The sequence below is a fragment of the Lissotriton helveticus genome, chromosome 3_1, assembly GCF_964261635.1.
Source record: "Lissotriton helveticus chromosome 3_1, aLisHel1.1, whole genome shotgun sequence".
NCBI lineage: Eukaryota > Metazoa > Chordata > Amphibia > Caudata > Salamandridae > Lissotriton > Lissotriton helveticus.
Window position 1 is genome coordinate 1,780,373,854 of NC_136061.1, and position 22,370 is coordinate 1,780,396,223.

Below are 22,370 nucleotides of genomic sequence, written 5' to 3' on the forward strand. Positions count from 1 at the left end.
CAGCCTTATACTCCAATCATACACCAACACATCCACCACATAGCTTAGATGTAATAAAAGAACACAAAAGCCATATTATTCTGGAACAGTGGAACTAGATTTCATGAACGGGGTTGGACATGAAATGCCATTCGCTGTATGCATGTTCAGTCGTGTTGTGGCATTGTTTTGTTAAATGTGCAATTCCAACACTGAGAAGTGTGTGCTTAAAATTAATTTTTATTTCCTTGTGTTTAAGCCTCTCAATTTCAGTCGAGGGTTTCAGAATATTGTACATTACAAATAAAATTGTCTTGCAGTGAAAGTACTTTTTGAGTTCAAAAGATTTTATTGATTTTCAAAGTTAGAAGAAAACACAAAAAAACTATAAAGTAATGGTATATATAGCAGAAATATACAGAGATATTACAGTTTTTGCATGATAAATATACCTAGAATGACGAATTGTCATGTAGTTAAGAGAAACGAAATGTTGACTAAGGAACAAACAAGGGCTACTTCCTATTGCATAGGTTTTAAACTATATCTATAAGAAATTGCAAATGTAATTAATAGATACCTTACATGGATATAACTATATAATCATCAACTGAGCTCGAAAGGTTTTGAAATAAGGGAGGATTTTTATATGTTCCCTTAACCCCTTGCATGCTGCCGCGATTCTGCGCCTGTGCTGCAGTTTTATTGAGTGGGCGTGTTCATGACGGCCCCCAGCCGTCATCATCACACGAGCAAAGTAGTGCATGATGGCTGGGGGTCCGTCATCAACATATAAGGGGTTAAAAGATAGGCGGGCACCAGATCTGGTAAATATATTCCAACACCCCTAAGTATAGGCCAACAATGCGTCAATGGATTTCCAATTAGGCGCAATAGATTTGATAGGACTTTTGAAGTTTGAGTGAGTGAATAGCTGTTAGACTTTCTTCTTTAGATATAGGAGTATCTAATTTGGACTTCTCAGATAGGGAAAGTTGTGGAAGGATTGCAGAGTTAACAAAAAATGTATAACTTGAGGTTCAAGGAGATCTGGGATGAATAACATTTAAGGAATTCATCAACAATCTCAGGAGTAGATATAGCAATTGTACCATTAGCCTTATGAAACGCTCACTCACTAGCAAATTTGTAAATGTTAAGCTTGTCCCCGGGTATGAACAGTATTGGGATTTGATAACTGTCCCACTTCACAGAAAGCTCCATCATCAATTTAGAGTGGGCACACTCCCTGTAAAGGCGTTTACTGTGAAATGGAAGGGTGTTAATACGGTGGACTGTCCATTCTGTGAAGGACCACAGGAAACCATTCTGCATGTCTTATTTGTTTGTCCTTTGTATGCTAGGCTCTGCTCTGCTTCGATTGTACCAGTTCGTACGCATCTAGGCACTGATAGCTACCTTTGTAGCTCTAAGAATTTTACGGGCGGATCCATTTTCACTGTACGAATGTCCCATTGCCAAATTCTTGGGCCTGATGTGGCGAGAAGGAGGACCACCATTGCTGCTAAATAATGTTAAAAGTCATGAAAGGTTTTAATTGACTGTTTAGACTTTTTATCATGACTTTTATTTATATTTTATAGGGAATAGCATTTGTAATGGGTATCATTTTAAGTGAATAGTGATTGTTGCCTGAAAAGGACTTAGATAAGCTGTTTAATGTGACTACCTATTAGTACTGTGGCATTATGTGTATGAAATAAGTTTATTTATTGTCTACTTTTACGGCTGTGCCAAAATAAAGTTAATGATGATGATGATAAATAGCATTAATTTGGGTTCTATCTTTTTTAATGCGAAGACAGTTGCTTAACAATTTTCCTGATCTATTTGCTTTGAAAGAAAATTTAGCTTTCTAATTTGAAAGTTGTATTCCAGCTATTTTACTTAATAATGAATTATATTTATATCTAAATTTGTGTAGTTCAGTTTTAAAAGTAATATTGTTAGAGGAAATAAATAACCGTTCTAATGGAGTAATTTGTTTCTCCAAATCTAATAATGTCCCAATACATGCCTTATTTTTGTGAGCCATCAATGCAATTGTTATCCCTTGTGTATATGCTTTAAAAGCATCCCATTCTGTAATAGATGTTACACCATTTGGTGAAGAAAAAAGTAGTCTGAAAAAGCAGACAGTATTGTGTCTTAATTTACACCTCTAAGAACATCTTTAACATTCAAGCGCCATCGAGCATGAGTAACAGAGAAGTTATTAACTTGCAAACATTATGGAATCATTGCATGATCAGAAATTTCAATATTTCTGATTGACAGTTGAGTTATAGAGTCTACTAAATCTCTGGATGCTAAAAAAATAATCTAAACATGAGTTAGAATTATGAGATTTGGAGAACAAAGTAAAGACTTTATGAGTGGGGCAAAGTAATTTCCAAAGGTCAAAAGGTTTTACATTTTTAAATAGCGTTTTAAGCGCGTAAAAACCTTTTGGAGGTGTACATTTAGTTGAGGAAACCTATCTAAAAGGGGATCATGCATCAAATTAAAATCTCCAGCAACAATAAAAGGAAGATTTCTAAACTGGATGAATTCAGAGGTAATGTGATTCCAAGAAGGATGGTCCTCAACTGTTGGTCCGTTTATATTAATCAAATTTAATACACTATTATCAAGTTTAATTTTAACTAATAGGAATCTGCCTTCTCATTCGGAGTGTTATCCAAAATCTGTAATTTAAGCTATTTAGAAAATAAAATCGCTGCAGCATTTTTCTTACCCATTGCTAAGGAAGAAATTATGTGACCAACCCATTTCTTTTGCAAGTAGGCTAAGATTTTGTTGTCAATATGTGTTTCCTGCAATAGACAAATGTCTGCTTTATGCCTAAATGAGTAATCTAGAATTTCTAAATGTTTAACAGGATGTCATAATCCCTTAACATTCAGAGAATTTATTTTTATTTTATGAGTAGTATCCATAGGTCAGGGTATGAAATAAGAATTACAGTCAGGGACTGCATGAAGAGAGACACAGTAGAAGTCAATGAAGTAGCTTGATACCAAATAGTAACACAAGAACAGAACACACATAGAAATCTACATAGAAAAAAACAAAGAGCAAAAATAATAAGGATGAGACAAACACGTGTATTGAGAAATAGAACCAGGTGTGAGTGAGAAACGCCTGTAGCAATCATAACGTCATAGTGCTAGGGCTAATAAGTAAACAATAAGTAGAGACTTCAATGTGGTCTAAGCGATCTCAGTTTTATGGGCCTTGGGTATCCATTGAAAGTGGGAGATGATTATCCAAGAACGCTAAAAGATCATCTAGAACGATGAAATAATTTAGAGATGTCCTCTTTCCAAATGGGCATGTCTCTTTAGCCAATTCTTGATGGATGAAGATTTTATTACCAATAACCAGAAGTTAGGGAATTTCTCATTCTTTTCTTATGAGGACAAGATGATGACAAAGAACCTTTAATACCACTTGTCTTGGTTTGGTATGGCCAGGCTTACGATGAGAAGGAATACGATGTGCTTTATCAATCTCAAATTTTTCTGGATATTTTAAGTTTAAGAGGTCTGGCAGGAGATTCCTAAGATAGCGTCTACAGTCATTGCCCTCAATGTCTTCAGATAAAATGAAAATTTACAAGTTATATTGCTGATTTCGATTATCTAAATCTATCAACAGCATGTTCACACAACAAATTTTTGTGGCAGGTGGATTTAGCTGCTCAATTTGTGATTTATTGTCATCAATTTTAATTTTATTGTCTGTGACCTTCATTGAAAGACTTGCCATATCCTTAGGAATATTTGTAAGTGCAGTAACAATATTATCAGTATTGGATCTAACTGCTTGTAATTCTTCCAATATAGTTGTAAGTGAAGGTTCAGAGGAGTCAACAATTTTAGACTTTATAGGTAGCGGGGATACTGCTTGTATACGTTTTTAAGCTGATAAAGACGAAGCTTTGCCTTACATGTTAATACATTACCATTAAAAGTATAGATAGTAGTAATATAAAATAGTAATGTAAGTGAAAAAGCCAAACCAATGTAAATCCCAGGTGCATCAGCTAAAACTGACTGTACGCTGATTCAAGTCTGAAGCTGCATCCTCTCCTGATGAACCTCTGCCTTCCTGACAGGAGCTCTCGGGAGAGAGCAGGGAAAGTCTTTTTGAAAGGACCAGACATCGCCCAGGGCTTACAGGTAGATCATACAGCCACAAACAGGAGACCAGGAGGCACCTTACCACATGAGGGTTAGAAGGATGGGTTAAGCACCAATAAAATGCCTTGTCATATACCGGGCATGTAGAAGCTTAACAGTGAGCGACCATCTTGGTTTGTGCGTCTCTCGTCTTGCAGTAAAAGTTTTGGAAAAAAAAAACTATAAAATTTTATTCTGACATGCAGTCGGTGGAATGTGTACATTGGTAAGCACCTGTTAGGCATGCCTGTAAACATTATAGATTTGCAACAATTATTCAGCATCAGGAGAACTTGTACGTTTAAGTGAGGATTATGGAATGTGCAAATGTGATACAGGAAATCATCTTCAGCGTACTTGAACAAGTTGAAATGAAATCTCAATGCGTTTAGTACAAGAGAGTGGTTTGAGTTAGGATCCTGGATGGAGTGTGCATTCTAGGATGCCACAGTGGTAGAGTATATTCACTGCATTCATTTACAGATCGTTTAGCATAGTTGATATTGAAACAACTGCATACCTATCTGCTAAGACAGCTCTGAGCCAATGGACTTCAGTGATGGATGGAATACCTTATGGGCAGTGACCCCAAAAGGTCTACTGTATTGAGGCAACTACTGAGGAGCTAAACAGTATAACCTAAACCCCAAAAAAGTGGGTTGAGAGGGGAAGCCTGGGAGCTCTCTAGGTACTCACCTCTTCCACTACCTGTGTACCCTGGCGATCTCTGTAAGGCCTACTAGTGTGGCTTTGCCTCAAAATGTATTGCTTTTTAATGCAGCTTTCCCTAACCAAAGCAGTACCACATTATTTAACTTCACCATCAAAGCTGGTGGTTCATTTGGATGACGCTGTCTGGACTCCTAAAAATGGTATATTCAGGATCGGGTGTGGACTAAAAAGTTGAAATTGGGATGGGCTGTGGACCTTCTAAAATGTCAATGATTTGGTACCTGTGCTCTTCTGTTAATGTCCGAATGATTTATGTATCTAGAGTGTTCCATGTAAAGCGCCTCTGTGCAGTAATGGCTTGGGCTGCTCTATATAAATATAATAAAATAAATAGTTGCAAAGAGTATAATCAAAAGAGGTGGGTCATCTGTCAGTGGGCAGAACTTACACTATATGTGTGTGGCCACTTGTCGTATTTTGAATTAATAGATGATGGGGTATTCCTTCCACCTAGTAGAAACTCTGAATTTCGTGTATGATTGATTTTAGATACATTGACTTTCTCTTCCTTCTTTTAATCAGGGCCTAAGCTCTCCATGGATCAGTTTCTGAACAAGCTTCCCAGAGCAGTGGTCAAGGGTGGGCAGGTCTTGGATATCAGAGGGGCAATTCAAGAACATCTACAGGTAAGTTTCCACCTCCTGCGGCCATATTCTGCTTAGCATTCTCTTGTTGGATGTCTTGCTGCTTGCAAAATGTTTCATGCTGAAGGTCTACTCTCTGTATGTCTCCCCCTGGAGGTCCTGCTGTCAGTTTAACAGAGGGTGTCCCACTATCAATATGTAATGTTACCTTGTTAGAGGCCCTGATCTTATTAACCCCTTCGCTGCGGCGGCTATTCCGCTAAAGGGGAGGCGGGTCTGCGCGGCGCTACAACGCTTATGACGGAACCGCTCCGTCACGCGCCTCGGGCGCGCTGTGCTTGTGACGGAGCGGTTCCGTCATGGCCCCGCCCGCTCAATAGAACGCGCCGCGCAGGCGCGGCGAGCGGGCCATGACGGAACGGCTCCGTCACCAGCACAGCCCACCCGAGGGGCGTGACGGAGCGGTTCCGTCATAAGCGTGGGAGGGGTTAAAGTGTTTCCAAAAGAAGGCCCTACAGTTGGATGTCTCCATTTGGAAGCCAGCTCTTATAGTAATGCTCCTCTCGCGAGGAGCTGCTGTGAGTGTAATGTCGCCCTCTGCAGATCCTGGTCTCATAATACATTAACTGTGGATATCTCACTCTCAATATAAAATTCAATGTTCTCTTGTAGAGCCTTGCCCCACAGCCCCTACCTCTAATTCTCTGGAGGTCCAGGCCTCAACGTAAGGCTCAGTGCAGTGTTCCCTCTTAGAGGCCTTCTCTTTATTATGATTTTTTTCATTGATTGTATTGATTTCAGAATATTATTGTTCTCTTGAGTCTCTGGTCCTACTTTGTGATCCTCTCTGAAATCTCATCTCAACAAATGCTCCCAATGAAGACCTGCTATAAGTACAATGTGTGTCTCCGGAAGCTCAACTGTGAGTTTCATGTGCCCCTCAATGGAGGCCCTACTTTCATTATAACTGCGATCTCTACAGGCCCTGATCTTGGGATAATATCCCTCTCTGGAAGCCCTGCTTGGGGTGCCCTTCTCTCAATATAATACTCTCCACTAGAAACCGATGCTTTCAATGTAGTGGAATTCTAAAGAGACCATGCTGTCAATATAGGGACAGATTTATAAGCCCCTTGTGACGCTTTTGTGCCGCAGTTGCATCACTTTTTGTGACGCAGCGGTGGCACAAACAATGCGCCACATTGCAGCCCATTTACAATGTGACATATCTATGGAGATGCGTCACGTTGTAAAGCCCTGCGTCACATTATACCTGCGTCAGGTATAATGTATGTATGGTGGGCGTTCCCATGAAAAAGCCATTTAGCACTGACAGTGAAATTTACAACATTTCACTGTGTCACTCTATGCCTTCACTGCATCAACCTCCCTCAGACCACCTACTCAGACCAGGCGTAATGAATGACACAGGGCTTTTTAAATGGGACTTACCTATCTGTTGTGGCATATTGCTTAAGTTGCGTCACTTTCATGAGCAACTACAGGAATGCATCACTTTTGGGTCAACAGAAGCATCAGAATTTCTGACGCATCTGTCAGTCCTTGTACCATGGTATGGTATGGAGGCTCAGGGAAACTGACCTATCTGTACAGATGTGTCATTTTCTTCTAAATCTGCCCCCTAATGTGTATGCCACTCTAACAGTCCTCACATCAGTAGAATGATGCTGTGGACCCGAGTGCAGAATAACATCGCTCCATGGGGGTCCATCTGTGTGCATATTGTGGTCCTCACTGAAAGCCCTGCTCTGACTAAAGCATCCCCCTAAGAAAAGTACACTCCTTGCAGTAGGATGTCTGTCCGAGGCATGCAGCTTTGATATGTTTACTAACCATTTTCTGCTTCATTTCAGGGATCTGATGGAGCCAAGAAACCCAGTGTTACACTTGTGGACACCCCAGCTCTTACTGCACTTCAAGAGAGGTAAGTGTTCTTCACTCCATTTTAGTTTACCTCATGCCCTTGCTGTGGCGTTTATCCAAGTGGCTGCACTGCCTCACCCCTTCCTAATGACTGAGGACCTTATTTATGAGAAGTGTTGCATCGCTGCAACAAAGCAGCGATGCAAAACTTCTCAGTGTGCTCTCCTTGCGACACCATTGATGCGCCTTATTTACAGTACAGTTTATTGGGTCTCCCACTCTTTCTTGTACTTGTATTTACAGTACGGCGCATCATGTTGCAAGGAGTTACAGATACGTCACTACTACTGACATATCTGTATGCGCAAAAGTGGCGCATTGCTGGGGTGTGTCTGAAAACAGATGCAACTCCAGCAATGTGTCCTTTCACAAGCTGCAAGCCCCATGTAAAAGAGCCTGCGTCACCCTTACGCCTGCCATGAGGCGGGCATAAGGTTTTGACGCAATGGCGTCCTAAAAGTGGAGCACTGAAATCTTATAGATTTCAATGCGCCACTTCTACGAGGCTTTGATGCAGGGGTACGCCCACCATGCATACATTATACCTGACGCATGTACAAAATAGCGCAGGGCTTACGAAGTGACACATCTGCCTAGATGCATCACTTCGTAAATATGGCGCAACGTGGCACATTATTTACACCGCCTTAGCGTCACAAAAAGTGATGCAACGGTGACATAATATGACGCAGGGCTTTGTAAATAAGCCCCTGAGTGAGTGATGTTTCTGTGGCGCTAAAAACGTGATGTATGTCACTTGTCTGGATTCAGGTTGAAGGTGGAAGAGCAGAACCGGCCGCCTACTGCGCCAAACTTGACCACGCTACGAGTTAAATCAGAACACGGGGACCAGACGTACATCGTGAAGATGCTTTTCACAGAAACTATTACAGATCTCCGTACCTACCTGGATGCACACCGGTAAGTGAGTCCCTCTCAGCGCAGAAAGAAGAGGAGCCAGTCTACATCCACGGCGCCCTTGCCTTACTTATTTACAACCCTGTTCTTACCTTGCAGGCAGCCCGGGGCGCTCTCCTATGACATCATCAGCACGTTTCCGCAGCACGTGTACAGTGATGGCTCCAAAACCTTGCAAGAGTGTGGGCTCATTCCCAACGCCACGCTTCTCCTGCAGAGCAAGAAAGCCCAAGGAGTGCATGCAAGTCCGCAGGTGTAGCTGTGAGGATTCCAAAATAAACGTTTTTGTTTTACTCAGGCCTTTTGTTCCGCGCATTCCTCCCCGTCACACCCTAGTCTAGACAGGCATATGGGAGCGCCGGCCACGCGGGAAATCCGGCAGGCTTCATCTTGTCTGCTGCACGATGTGTAAAGCACGTGGTTCCTCAACGAGAATGGTTTATGAGCTTGTCACTGAATTCCTGCCCTCGCGCATCTCCCCACCCACCGCCACCTTCCTCAGTAAAGCAGTATGCTGACTATGCTTAGAGTAGACTGATTCAGAGCGACTGGGGCGTGTGATAACTGGCTCTGCTGTTGGGGTGGAAAGAGTTGGCACTGACAGGAATCGATGCGCATAAACTCAGCTACTGGTGTGTGAGGTCTGGTGACTGCGCTGAAGCAGTGTTCGGTTTTGGGAACTGCTCCAAAGCACAGAGTAGGATTTACGGGATGTCCTCTCTCATAGGCAGCGTCTTCTATGCTGTGTGAGGCATGGTCATTTACTTCAAACAAACTCATAATTCCCCTGTGAAGTCTGGTAGTTGTTCCCAAACACACACCTGGCTCTGTGTTATGTGAAACTTTAACGGTTGACAAAGGACATTAGAAGTCCATCACTATATAAGGCTTCTCCTGTTTTGTGTAGAGCACAGTTCTTCTAATCGTCACTTCCAATCAGGTAGAGTGAGGACACTTTTCACTCCATCATTACCGCTGGTCACATTGCTTTCACCCACGTGCCTCCATGTTTCACATTTTGTCTTCACCATTCTACCATCATGCAACTAAACCCTGCAACTCTCCCAACTCCTGCACTCATTTCTCATTCACTCTCACCTCCTAGTTTGTTCTCTGGTCCTGCTTCTCCTTTATCCCGCTAACCGTACATTTAGTTAACACATTACAGCTATCTTTTTTTTTATTATGCTTACCCACAAATTCCCCTTCTAGATCTTTTTTCTAATTATTTTGGTATTTTTATTATTAAACTAAAAGTTTTGCAAACTTGTTTAGATTTGTTTACTTATTTTGCCAGGACCCCAACTTTGTCACTTGCTTTCCCTTTTCTTCATGCTCAAAGAATGTCCTACCATTCTTTAATATCGTGGTCAGTTCAGATGACCCCGCCGGTTACTGCTCATAAGTTCAAAAGTAAAGACCTTAGCACTACTTTGTGAGGTGTGGTAACGGATCGCCTACACAGTACTGGCCCTGCTATGAGGTGTGGTAACTGCTCCCTCACATAGTCACTCTATCCGAGGTGTGGTAACTCCTCCCAAGCATGGAGGCTCTTCTGTGAGGCCTGCTAACTAACTACTCAGAGCTAGCTTTGTGTGAGGTGCGACAAGTGCTCAAAACACTTTCACAGCACAAATCTTACTCTAGATTAGAGTGTGGTAAAACCTCTCCACAGCCACCTCCACCTCCTGTTACCACATCTAAAAATGCTCATGGTTCTGTTGTCAGAGCTGTGGTAGCTAATACCAAGTCCAGCAGTTGGTCTGCTTTCTCACATGTAGTAACTCCTCTCTTCCTAGGTCCACGCTACCTCTCCAACAACCTTACACGCTGCCATTCTCTTACCATCATATTTAGGCTTTATCAGATATTTCAAAAGATAATTAAAAAAAAAAAAGAACACAAACATTGGCAAAGCTAATAGGCTACTAAGCAATAGAAACAAGCATTGGTAAAAAACCAATTCGTCTCGCATACAAGAGCTATCGATTGGCAGTGTTTAGCAGCCAAGTTGTTCAGCAGTGTGGATATTTTGTAGCGTGGCTAAAAATAATAATGAAAAAAAGTCTCTGCAACACAGTCAACACTGGCTTTGTTGCAGCACCTTTTTTTCCTTTGTAGCCATTTGCAACACAGAGGGAGACAAGGCGAGAGAGCAGAACGCGGGTTGGGGTAGAGGACAGGTGAGAGGTGCTGGGGCAGCATAGGGACAACAGGGTTGGCAAGAGGGGCTGTGACAGCAGATCTACAACAGAGAGTGGGCTGTGGGACGCAGAGAGACAACAGTGGGTGGATGGGACATGCAGAGGTAGGCAAATTAACAGTTGGGTTGGGGCAAGTACACAGACAACGAAGTAAAGGCGGGAGGAAAATGGAGCTGAGAGAAGTACATAAAAGAGACTGCTGAAAAACACATGCATTCTGGTAGAGTGCTTAAATAAACAATAAAAAAGGAGCACCTGAAAAACATGGAGTGAAAGGACAGAAGTAATGCATCTATGCTCAAGAGGAGGGACAGACACATAAAGCGGAAGGAAGCCTGTGGAAGCTGATGAATAAAAAGCAAGCAAATCTAAATGACAACTTATAAAAAGCATATGTGTACATATTCAATTAAAAAAATATTTACAGTCATCGATTGCAATCTATAAACAGGTCAAGAAGTCCACATTTTATTTTCATTTTACAAAAGATAAAAATGTACTTCCATATAGGTCACAATAGAGTTTAAGTGAACATAGCAAATCCAAATTTTTCTTTGAAATGAGAAAGAAATGAAGTAAAGAATTAGCCAATAAGCTGCAAGTAATACATTCAACTAATGTAATTTACACTGTGCCTATAAGAACCTCACAGTACCCTCAATATCCCATCAAGCTCACAGGTGACTGGTCAATTCATTTTTCCGGCTCCTGGAAACATGAACCTGGGGCACTCAGGTCTGCCTTTTTGGCAAATATCCAGAGGTAAGCTATATTCAAATTTTTCAGGTTTTTACTTGGCATCCTTTTAGGAATAGAGTAATTTAACACCTTTTTTATGACTAAATAGGGTGATTTTTTTCTGTCAGAATATTTTTACTTTTTGTGAAGTGCCTTTTCTGTTGAATCAAGGGGGCATATTTACCAGGAAATGGTGCAGCGCAGCGCTGCAAGCAATCTAGCAGCTCCGCGTTGAGTCATTTAAAAAACAAAGGGATGCACTGTATTTACAAGAATATGGAGCACCCCTGTGTTTTCCCTTGAGCTAAAAAAAAGCAGCCTAGCGCCAACACAGACACCCTTGCAGGCATGATTATTTATGTGCAGGAAGGCGCACTTTCCTGAATATGAACAATCATTAACAGTGATTTGCTCCTTCTATGTGTGCTGCATAATGCAGCACATAAAGAAAGAGCAAAACCAAGGATAAATAAAAGTATTTCTCCTCTTTGCACCAATCTAATGTCGGCTTTTCAGTGGTGTTAGTGTTTGGCTCAGATTTACAGATCCTTGTAAATCTGGGACAGCATCAAAAAGCACTTGGTGTTGCTTTGGAATGCCCACAGCAACACCAATTGCATGCACCTTTCTGATGGATACATCTTCGCGACGACGTCACAGAAGCATGGCATCGCGCGCGGCTCCGCTGATGTCACCGACTCCATAATAGGCCCATGTCGGCGTGATGACATCAGTTCCCTTTTTCCTGCGTCGTCTGCGCTAACAGTTTTCGGGGGATCCTCTGTAGCTGTTTAGTAACTTTGTTACTGTCTGTTTCTACTGGTGTCTTCTTGCTTCTTTGTCACCTGTCGAGATGTCCTCGAAGAAGACCGGGTTCAAGCCGTGCAGAGAATGCGGGAAGATGATGCCGATCACGGACCCGCATGAGGATTGCATCTGGTGCCTGAGTTCGGATCATGATGTTCAAGGCTGCTCTTCCTGTAAGAAGTTGAACCCGAAGGCCCTTCATTAAAGAGAGGCTAAACTTATGGTAGCCAAGTTAAAATGTAAAAAGGAGTACACGCGAGGAGACACTCATGATGAGGGGGATAGCGTAGGTACCCACGATGGACACAGGTAGAGAAACACACGTAGCTAGGGGAAATAATGTAAGAAACGTACAACACTGTTGAGTCGACGGTTTTGTTATGTTCAGAAAAATGTAAAAGTAAGAGGAAATTTGATTTTAATAATGTGGGATAATGTTGTCTAAATACCGTAATGCTCAGACATGCTGCCGGACCGGAGGATGTCGGCTGAATAGCTGTGTAACATGTGCCAAATGATAATGTTTAAGGATAGCAGCTGGCCTCAGGGTTGTAGGCGTGATGCTGTGTGATATTGACAATCATCAATAAAACTCTTCTGAACCAAAAAAAATGTAAAAAGGAGAAGAAGTCTTCGAGGTCGCGGTCGAGGCGGTCGAGGTCGAAGACGAGATCGAGGTCGAGGTCTCGCACGCGTCGCCTTCGAAGTCATCGTCGGGGCATGCTTCTAGATCAACAAAGAAGAAGCACAAGAAGAGAAGGCATGAGTCTCGACATCACTCAGGCAAGAATTCGGATTCGAGACCGAAGTCACCAGGTAGGAGACGTCGTAAAGAGCTATCCCCTTCTCCAGTTGTGGATCCGGTTGGAGAGGTTTCGCCTGTGGAGTCGCCGGAGCATTCGCCAGCTCCGGCGTCGAATCCCTCTCCGGCGCCGTCTCGATCTCCGGTTCGAGAGGAAGAAGAGGCTCCCTTACCAGAGGGTTCGACGACTCCGGCTCCTCAACCTAAAGAAGAGGAGATGAATCCGGTACCTCCTCGAGGGCAACCTGTGGGTACATACCGACCTTTTCCGGGCCCAGGTCAAGACCCTACACATGGAGTCTATTCGAGAGCTATGTACCCCTCTGGTGCACCTGCGGGTCCCATGGGTCCAAAGGCATACAACCTGGGAGTTCCCCAGTCTTATGCTCCAGCTCCCTTTATTCCATTTATGCCGGTGTCTACTCCACCTTGGCATTTCTCGGCGGCACCGAGGTCTTCGACGCCAATACCTTTGTCACCGGCGCCGGCCCGACCTCGAGAGCATCGACCTATGCATCCGGATCCGATCTCGACGCCGGCTCCGTCGGAGTCGATCGCGGATCCGCCGACGCCGCCCTTGAAGGAGAGGTCGAGGCGTGATGCTCAGCGTCTTCTTGAAGAACAAAGGTATAGAGAGGCTGAGATTGAAGAAGGTGAGCTGCAGGATGATTATTTTGATGACCTGAGGGAGGCTAGCAGATTGGAACTTTCGCCAGACTGGGAGTTATCCTCTGTCTCGGATGCCCCTTCAAAGGATAATGCTCCGTACCATGTGGTCATAAAAAAGGCAGCAGAACTTTTGAATTTAAGTCTGCCTACTGCTGAGTTCAAGTCTAATTTGTTGACTGAAGTCCTCCATTCCCCGTCTTCTGTTGAGGAACCTATGCTTCCTTTCAATGAGGCTTTGACGGAACCTATTTTGGAAGTATGGAATAGGCCACTCATGGCTCCTGCTGTTGCAAAAGGTGTTGCAAGGAGGTACAGGGTGGCGCCTGGTGACCCAGACTTTTTATCATCGCACCCTTTACCAGAGAGCTTGGTAATACAGGCAGCCTGTTCAAAGAAATCTGTGGGAGCTTTCCCTCAGGTGCCTGGGGACAAGGGGACAAAGAGTCAAAGAAGCAGGACCAAACTGCTAAGAAAGTGTTTTCATCGGCGAGTATGGCTCTTAAGTCTATGAATGCCACATGTCTCTTGGGGAGGTATATACATGCCTTGATGGACTCTGTAAGACAGTTGGCCCCAAAGATTCCAGAAGAGGACAGAAAAAATGTTAACGAAGTGTTAGCTGAAACTCAAGCTGCTGCAAGGCAAGTCATACAAAGTGGACTAGACACTGCTGACTCGGTAGCGAGAGTTATGGGGACTTCAATTGCTACGAAAAGAGCAGCCTGGGTAAAATCATCTGAATTCTCTGTGGACGTCAAAGCTGCATTGTTGGATCTGCCCTTTGATGGCTCAGGCCTTTTTGGGAAAAAGGCTGATGCAGCTTTGGACAGGTTTAAGGACAGCAGGGCTACAGCCAGATCTTTGGGTCTTCAGTCCAGAGGAACTGTGAACAAAAGATATAGGGGTTTTGGAAGGTCCTCCTTTCGTCCCTATAGACAGTCTCAACAGCAGCAGCAACAACAACAAAATCCACTGTATAAGTCATACAGGGGTAGGCAAAAAGCTCGTCTTCGAGGACGTCAGGTCTCCTCCTCCTCCTCCTTCTCCTCCTCCTCTTCCTCATCCCAACCCCCTCCAACATCAGCAAAGCAACCCTAGATCCGCCATTCCGGATCATGTGGGTCCTGTAGGGGGTCGGCTTACCTATTTTCTACGGGATTGGGAATCGGTCACTTCGGACCTTTGGGTTCTCAATCTCGTGGAGAATGGGTATGCACTTCCCTTTCGGGAATTCCCTCCGAATTACCCTCCTTGTCAAGGATTTTGCTCAGACGACCACCTGTTACTTCTGCAGGAGGAAGTCCTGGCATTGTTAAGGAAAGGTGCGATAGAGGTGGTTCCGGAGCAGGATAGGGGTCAGGGATGCTACTCCCGGTATTTCCTGATTCCCAAGAAGGATGGCAGACTTCGTCCAATCCTGGATCTCAGGATCTTGAACTTGTATCTGAAACAGGAAAAGTTCAAGATGCTCACCCTTGCACAGGTTCTTCAAGCGCTGCTGGAAGAAGACTGGATGGTGTCGATCGACTTGCAGGATGCGTATTTTCACATCCCAATCCTGAAGTCGCACAGGAAGTATCTCCGTTTTACGGTGGGTTCGCAACACTACCAGTTTGCGGTCCTTCCGTTTGGTCTTACTACTGCGCCTCGAGTCTTCACCAAGGTGATGGCTGCACATCTCAGAAGGTCAGGGATTCCAGTATTCCCTTATCTGGACGATTGGCTGATCAAGGCGGAATCTCCAGAGAAAGTGCTCCATCATCTGCAAGTCACAACTCAGTTGTTGTACAGGTTGGGTTTTTCGATAAATGTACCCAAATTTCACCTGGTGCCCTCCCAGCGCAACCTGCTCATGGGTGCGGTACTGGTCACAACTGTATGTCGAGCATTCCCTCCTCCTCAAAGGATTCTCGACATACAGGAAATGATTTCTTTATTTTACAGTGGAGCGGCCGTTCCAGTCCTGAAGGTTCTCCGTCTGCTCGGTCTGATGGCTTCTTGCAATCTGTTGGTCAACTATGCACGCTGGCACATGAGGGCATTCCAGTGGTGTCTCCACAGGCAGTGGTATCAGCACAACGGAGATCTCAGGGAGTCAGTGATGATCTCCCGAGAAGCTGCGGAGGATCTGTCTTGGTGGAGCGTGGAGGGCAATCTGTCTCAAGGAAAGCCCTTCCATCTGCCTCCATCGGTTGCCACAGTGATAACAGATGCATCCACTCTAGGGTGGGGTGCTCATCTGGGGGTTCTGGAGATCAAGGGTCTTTATTCTCCAGAGGAAAGGTTGCTTCACATCAACCTTCTAGAGTTGTGGGCGATATGTCTGGCGCTCAAGGCCTTCCTCCCTTCCCTTCGCGGTCAATCGGTTCAGGTCCTGACGGACAACACGACCGCGATGTGGTATGTCAACAAACAGGGAGGAGTGGGGTCGCAGTGTCTCTGCAAAGAGGCTCTGCGTCTCTGGTCCTGGGTTCAGGACCATCAGATTTGTCTGATGGCAAATCATCTGGCGGGAGTTCTGAACGTACATGCAGACAGTCTCAGTCGGCAGTTCTCAGCCGATCACGATTGGAGGCTTCATCCGGAGGTGGTTCGCCACGTCTTTAAGACGTGGGGAACTCCTCAGGTGAACCTGTTCGCCACTCACAAGAACGCTCCCTGCCCGTTATTCTGCAGCCTCCAGTATCCGATGCAGGGAGCGTTGGGGGATGCGTGTCCGTTGAGTTGGGACTCACGACTCCTTTACGCATTCCCTCCCATACCCTTGATTCCTCGGGTTCTGAGGAGGATTCGCCAAGACCGGGCCCAAGTTATATTGATCGCCCCGGATTGGCCAAGAAGTGTGTGGTACACAGATCTTCTCCACCTCTCCTTGTGCCCGCCGCTCCATCTCCATCTCAGGGCAGATCTCCTCTCTCAGATGGAGGGGCAGGTTCTGCACCCCTACCTCCAGATCTTACACCTTCATGACTGGAGATTGAACGGGTCAACCTGAGCTCTTTTTCTCTCCCACATGATGTGGTGGATGTCATCTTATCGGCCAGGCGTGACTCCACCAAGTCTATCTATTCTTATAGATGGTCTAAATGTGTTTCTTGGTATGGAGAGAAGTCCATCGATCCTTTGAGGGCTTGTTTTTCTGACATTCTTCAGTTTGCGCTTTCTTTGGCTCAGCATGGGTTTGCTGTAGCTACAGCAGTGGCTGTGCATCCATTGGGGGCGCTGGGGCGTTGCCACACTAGCCACATTTCCCCTAAATTAGTTATAGCAAGCAAAACAATTCCATTTCTCTGTGTCTCAACTAGTCGCGCTGCTAAGACAGCGCGCGTGGCAATCGGCCGCTAAAGGGGGTGGGGGCAGGGCTGCGGCAGCACTCAACCTTGTTTGAGTGACAGTCAGACTGTCACTGCAGCGGCGCGCTTAGTGCGCATAATCGGGTTTGGGTTGGTCATTTAATGACCAGCCCATACATGCGCATTGTCAGTCAGCCACTACTGTAACTTCGGAGAGGAAGGGGGCGGGGAACCAGAGAGGCCATCGCAGCCCCCAGGTCTCCCAGTGGGCGGGGGGTATTCGTGCCCTAGCCAATCCTGGCACTACTAATGCAGTGTCTGGATTGGCTTAGACTAGTGAAACACCGGCCGCGCAATTGGAAGTTGTTCCTGCTCTAGACCCGTTCCTGCTTCGGAGTCGGACCGGCCCAGGACTGGTCGAAGAGGCGACGCGGGACCAAGATCGGGATCAGCATCAGGAAGGTAAGTTTTTTACGTTACACCCAATCCCCCGACAAGTGCGAGCCGCCACCGACTGATCTGCAGTTCTGCACAGAATGGGAATAGGGAACTGGCGTGCACAGGAGCCCAAAAACCAGACCATGGTGTCACTAAGTTAAAAGTTTACATTGGCCACCATCCACTCTCTATACCGCATCTTAAATGCTCGAACCAACCAATGAGGACATACATTGTGAAAATTGGCAAATATGGTTGGGTAATTTCAAACGTAGTGTTCGTTAAAAACTAGATCGGAGGGAAGAAGAAACGTGAAGTAACAGAAATGTTGGTAGCTGAGTACATTACTTTCAATGTACACTTTCACCTTCATATTCATACGTTTGCTGCTGCTTAAAAAAAAGGTTCTACACAAATTATGCTGGCTTCGTAAAACGTGCTGTGCTTATCATATGTGCTTTTGAGCCATTCCCTACTTTAAGCTTTGAAAACCCCCCTTCTGGCTGGCAGTGTGCGTGGGTGTTAAATGCTTAGACGCCATATTGCCTTTTCTGATAGATACATCTGCCAGTGGATTCCTCACCTTGTTCACCTTGTGAATATCCCCCTGCACCAGCAACGTTCGGAAAACTCTTTTGTAGCACGCCGGCGTGGACGACGTCACAGGAGCACGGCATCGCGCGCGACTCCGGCTGACGTCACCAACCCCTTATTAGGCCTACGTTGGCGTGATGACATCAGTTCCCTTTTTTCCGCGTCGTCGATGCTAACGGTTTTTTTGGATCTCTTGTGTTGCGGATAGTAACTTTGTTGCTATTTGTGTGTTATTGTATCTTTCTCGAGCCACTGTCTTTCGCCGAAGATGTCGTCGAAGAAGACAGGGTTTAAGCAGTGCGGATCGTGTGCCAGGATGATGTCCATAACCGATCCGCATGATTGCTTGTGGTGTCTGGGCTCGGACCACGATGTCGGAGGCTGTCGTTCCTGTTCTAAAATGAACCCGAAGGCTCTGCGTGAATGAGAGGCTAAACTCCTTCTGGCCAAGGTAACAGGAAAGGATGCCAAGAGGTCTTCGAGGTCAAGATCCAGACGCTCGAGGTCGAAGCCGAAGTCGAAATCGAGGTCGAAGACGAGATCGAGATCGAGGTCGAGGTCGAGGTCCCGATCGGAGTCGGCGTCGAAGTCGGCTACGGGACATGCTTCGGGATCCTCGAAGAAAAAACATAAGAGGAAGAAGCATAGCTCGAGGCATCATTCCGGCAGGGAGTCGGATTCGAAGAAGAGGTCTTCATCTCACAAGCATCATAAGGACTACATCTCTCCATCACCATCTCGTGAGCCTGAAGGTGAAGCCTCACCTTTTCAGTCCCGAGGGCCATCTCCAGATCCGGGACCGGATCCGACTCTGGATCCGTGTCAGTCTTCTGCGCATGAGGAGGATGACGTTGAAGATCCTCAGGCTCCGGCGACTCCGGTGCATCACCCAGAAGAACAGGAGGGTAAAGTAGGAACGGTTCCGGTGCAGCCTCCTCTGGGGCAGCCAGTGGGTTCGTACCATCCATTTCCTGGTCCTGGACAGGACCCCTCGCATTTCCTTAATGCAATGTATGGCGTGTATGCCAGGACAATGTACCCCACTGGTGCACCGGCTGGTCCCATGAGTCCATTATCTTACAACTTGGGCGTCCCTCAAGCTTACGCCCGTCGCCTTTTTCTACCGTTTTTACCGACGCCATATCCACCATGGCTTGGTTCGGCGCCGCCGAGGTCATCGACTCCGCACACGGCTTCGCCGACTCCGGAGCGACCTCGGGATCGGATTCGAGATTCGATGCCTGTTCCAGCTTCGCATCCTCAAGCTGTTCCAGCTCCTCTCTGGACGCCGGCCCCGACTCCGTCGGAGTCGTTACCGGATCCAGCGACTTCGGTTCGGTTGGAGTGGTCGAGGCGTAAAGCACATTGTCTCATGGAAGAGAAGGAGTATGAGGATCCAGAAGTAGAGGAAGGAGAACTTCAGGATCAGGAAGATTATTTTGAGGATCTGCATAGTGCAAGTGGTTTGGAATGCACCCTCTAAGGATGTGGCTCCATACCATGTTGTGATTAAAAAGGCTGCAGAACTGCTGAACTTGACTTTGCCTTCTGTAGAGTTTAAATCTAACATCCTTACTGAGGTTCTACATTCACCTTCTTCTGTTGTTGAGCCTACTCTCCCGTTCACTGAGGCTCTTACTGAACCGATAATGGAAGTCTGGAAAAAGCCTCTGACTGCTCCTGCTGTGTCTAGAACTGTGGTGAGACGCTATAGGGTGGCACCTGGTGACCCTGAGTTCTTAACTTCCCATCCTTCGCCAGAAAGTCTGGTTGTTCAGGCTGCTTGTTCAAAGAGGTCGGCTGGTGTTTTTCCCCAGGTTCCAGGGGATAATGACTCGAAAAAATTGGATCAGAATGCCAAAAAAGTATTCTCGTCAAGTAGCATGGCCTTGAAATCTACAAATGCTACTTGTCTGCTGGGCAGATATGTACATGCTTTGATGGACACGGTTAAGCAGTTATCATCTAAGCTTCCGGAGGAGGATAGGAAGAATTTCAATGAGTTTGTGTCTGACACACAGGCTGCAGCTCGCCAGGTGATTCAGAGTGGCATGGACACAGCGGACTCTGTGGCAAGAATAATGGGATCTTCAGTCGCCACTAGAAGGGCCGCTTGGTTAAAATCGTCTGAATTTTCATCTGCTGTCCAGGCTGCTCTGATGGATTTGCCTTTTGATGGCACTGACCTTTTTGGGAAGAAGGCTGATGCTGCCCTAGAAAGGTTTAAAGATAGCAGGGCGACTGCATGGTCTTTGGGCTTACAGGCTAGAGGCTCTTCCACCAGGAAATTCAGGGGTTTTGGAAGGTCTACTTTTGGTGCCTATAGGCAGAACAAACAGCAGCAGCAACAGCAGAATCCTTTGTACAAGTCCTACAGAGGTAAACAAAGGGGTCGTGCCCGAGGTTGTCAAGCCTCCTCCTCCTCAACTTCCTCCTCTAATACCCCCCACCTACAACAGCAAAGCAGCCCTAGATCCACCATTCTGGATCATGCGGGTCCTGTAGGGGGTCGGCTTACCTATTTTTTACGAGATTGGGAATCGGTTACATCAGATCTTTGGGTTCTCAATCTCGTAGAGAATGGGTATGCTCTTCCCTTTCGGGAATTTCCCCCCAATTACCCTCCTTGCCAAGGTTATTGTTCGGAGGACCACCTGCTTCTCTTGCAGGAAGAAGTCCTGGCTCTTTTCAGAAAGGGTGCGATAGAGGTGGTTCCGGAGCAGGAGAGGGGTCAGAGGGTTCGCCGCATTTTTAAAAGCACTCTGTAAAACCTGTTAATTGCACCCTATTCATCCTTGTACTCCGCCGCACCTTAGCGCTTTGATAGCCCCCTGAATACGGACCTGTTGTCTGACATTAGGGATCTTCTGGCTGCTGATCACGCTCGATCTGACCTCCTGCAGCCGATTGGACGCTGCTCGGGGGGGCCGCCATCTTAGGTGAGGAGCTGGATTAGGGTCAGCATTCCAGTGCTACGCCCCACCCGCCCTCCCGCCCTCGGCCACTACAAAAGCCCTGTCAAACCACACCGCAAATGATTACGATTGTGTGTGTGTGTGGAATGCTAGTGTAAATACGTCCTGAGGCGGAAAGCCGGGACTCACTGTGTGTTTTGAATCACTATTCCTTTTAATTCGCCGCATTTTTAAAAGCACTCTGTAAAACCTGTTAATTGCACCCTATTCATCCTTGTACTCCGCCGCACCTTAGCGCTTTGATAGCCCCCTGAATACGGACCTGTTGTCTGACATTAGGGATCTTCTGGCTGCTGATCACGCTCGATCTCACCTCCTGCAGCCGATTGGACGCTGCTCGGGGGGCCGCCATCTTAGGTGAGGAGCTGGATTAGGGTCAGCATTCCAGTGCTACGCCCCTCCCACCCTCCCGCCCTCGGCCACTACAAAAGCCCTGTCAAACCACACCGCAAATGATTACGATTGTGTGTGTGTGTGGAACAATAGTGTAAATACGTCCTGAGGTGGAAAGCCGGGACTCACTGTGTGTTTTGAATCACTATTCCTTTTAATTCGCCGCATTTTTAAAAGCACTCTGTAAAACCTGTTAATTGCACCCTATTCATCATTGTACTCCTCCGCACCTTAGCGCTTTGATAGCCCCCTGAATACGGACCTGTTGTCTGACATTAGGGATCTTCTGGCTGCTGATCAAGCTCGATCTCACCTCCTGCAGCCGATTGGACGCTGCTCGGGGGGCCGCCATCTTAGGTGAGGAGCTGGATTAGGGTCAGCATTCCAGTGCTACGCCCCTCTCGCCCTCCCGCCCTCGGCCACTACAAAATGGAGCCCCCATTCCGGAGGCGCAGCGGACGGGCGCAGCGGGCGCGCCAAAGGCAAGCCCGTCTTCGCCCGTCCGCGCCCGCCCGGGCCCAGGGGCCACGACCCCTGGCCCTCTCATTACGTATCCAGCGAAAATACTTAGGGAACTGCAGTCTTACAACTTTCCCCTACCGCCCGGTGTGCGGGAGCGCACTGCTCACCTGGAGATTGCCAGAAACTCATCGAGCCTAAGCACCCAGTCTGACCACGGTATCACCCACTCTTGCTCTATGGTCCCCCCACAGGCACTCTGCAATGACACTCACCTTCGGGTGCTTTACCTCAATACCCGTTCCATGGTGAAGCACCAGCTCGACTTATTTCTTCTGCTTAGTACGGATAAACCAGAGGTCTTGCTCCTAACAGAGACTTGGCTCACGCCGGATTCCCATCCGGACATCCTGGCGGCCCCATCCTTAATGTAAATCTCCCACTGAGTCGCCCCGGAGGAGGAGTAGCGGCCATCATACACAAGAACTTTAGATTCCTCACCTCCGCCTCGCTCACCCTATCCGGGGTAGATAACATAGTCATCAGCCTGGAAACTGCAGGGGGCGCCCTCGCTATCGTACTACTTTATCGCCCCCCCCAGCCGATGTCATCGTTCCCTTTGTCTATGAGTGAACA

The 22,370-nt window shown here is 46.3% G+C and overlaps 1 protein-coding gene across 2 annotated transcripts in view; it reads left to right on the top strand.

The window, feature by feature from the left end:
• The window catches only part of UBXN11 (UBX domain protein 11), a 361,170-nt gene extending 352,510 nt beyond the window's left edge, over positions 1–8,660 (top strand). For both annotated transcript variants that reach the window (XM_078684010.1, XM_078684011.1), the window contains exons 11-14: positions 5,439–5,542; positions 7,375–7,445; positions 8,216–8,365; positions 8,462–8,660. In XM_078684010.1, the coding sequence (XP_078540136.1) occupies positions 5,439–5,542; positions 7,375–7,445; positions 8,216–8,365; positions 8,462–8,621 (485 nt within the window). In that variant the 3' untranslated portion in view covers positions 8,622–8,660. The remainder of the gene's footprint in view (positions 1–5,438; positions 5,543–7,374; positions 7,446–8,215; positions 8,366–8,461) is intronic.
• Positions 8,661–22,370: the final 13,710 nt, after the last annotated feature.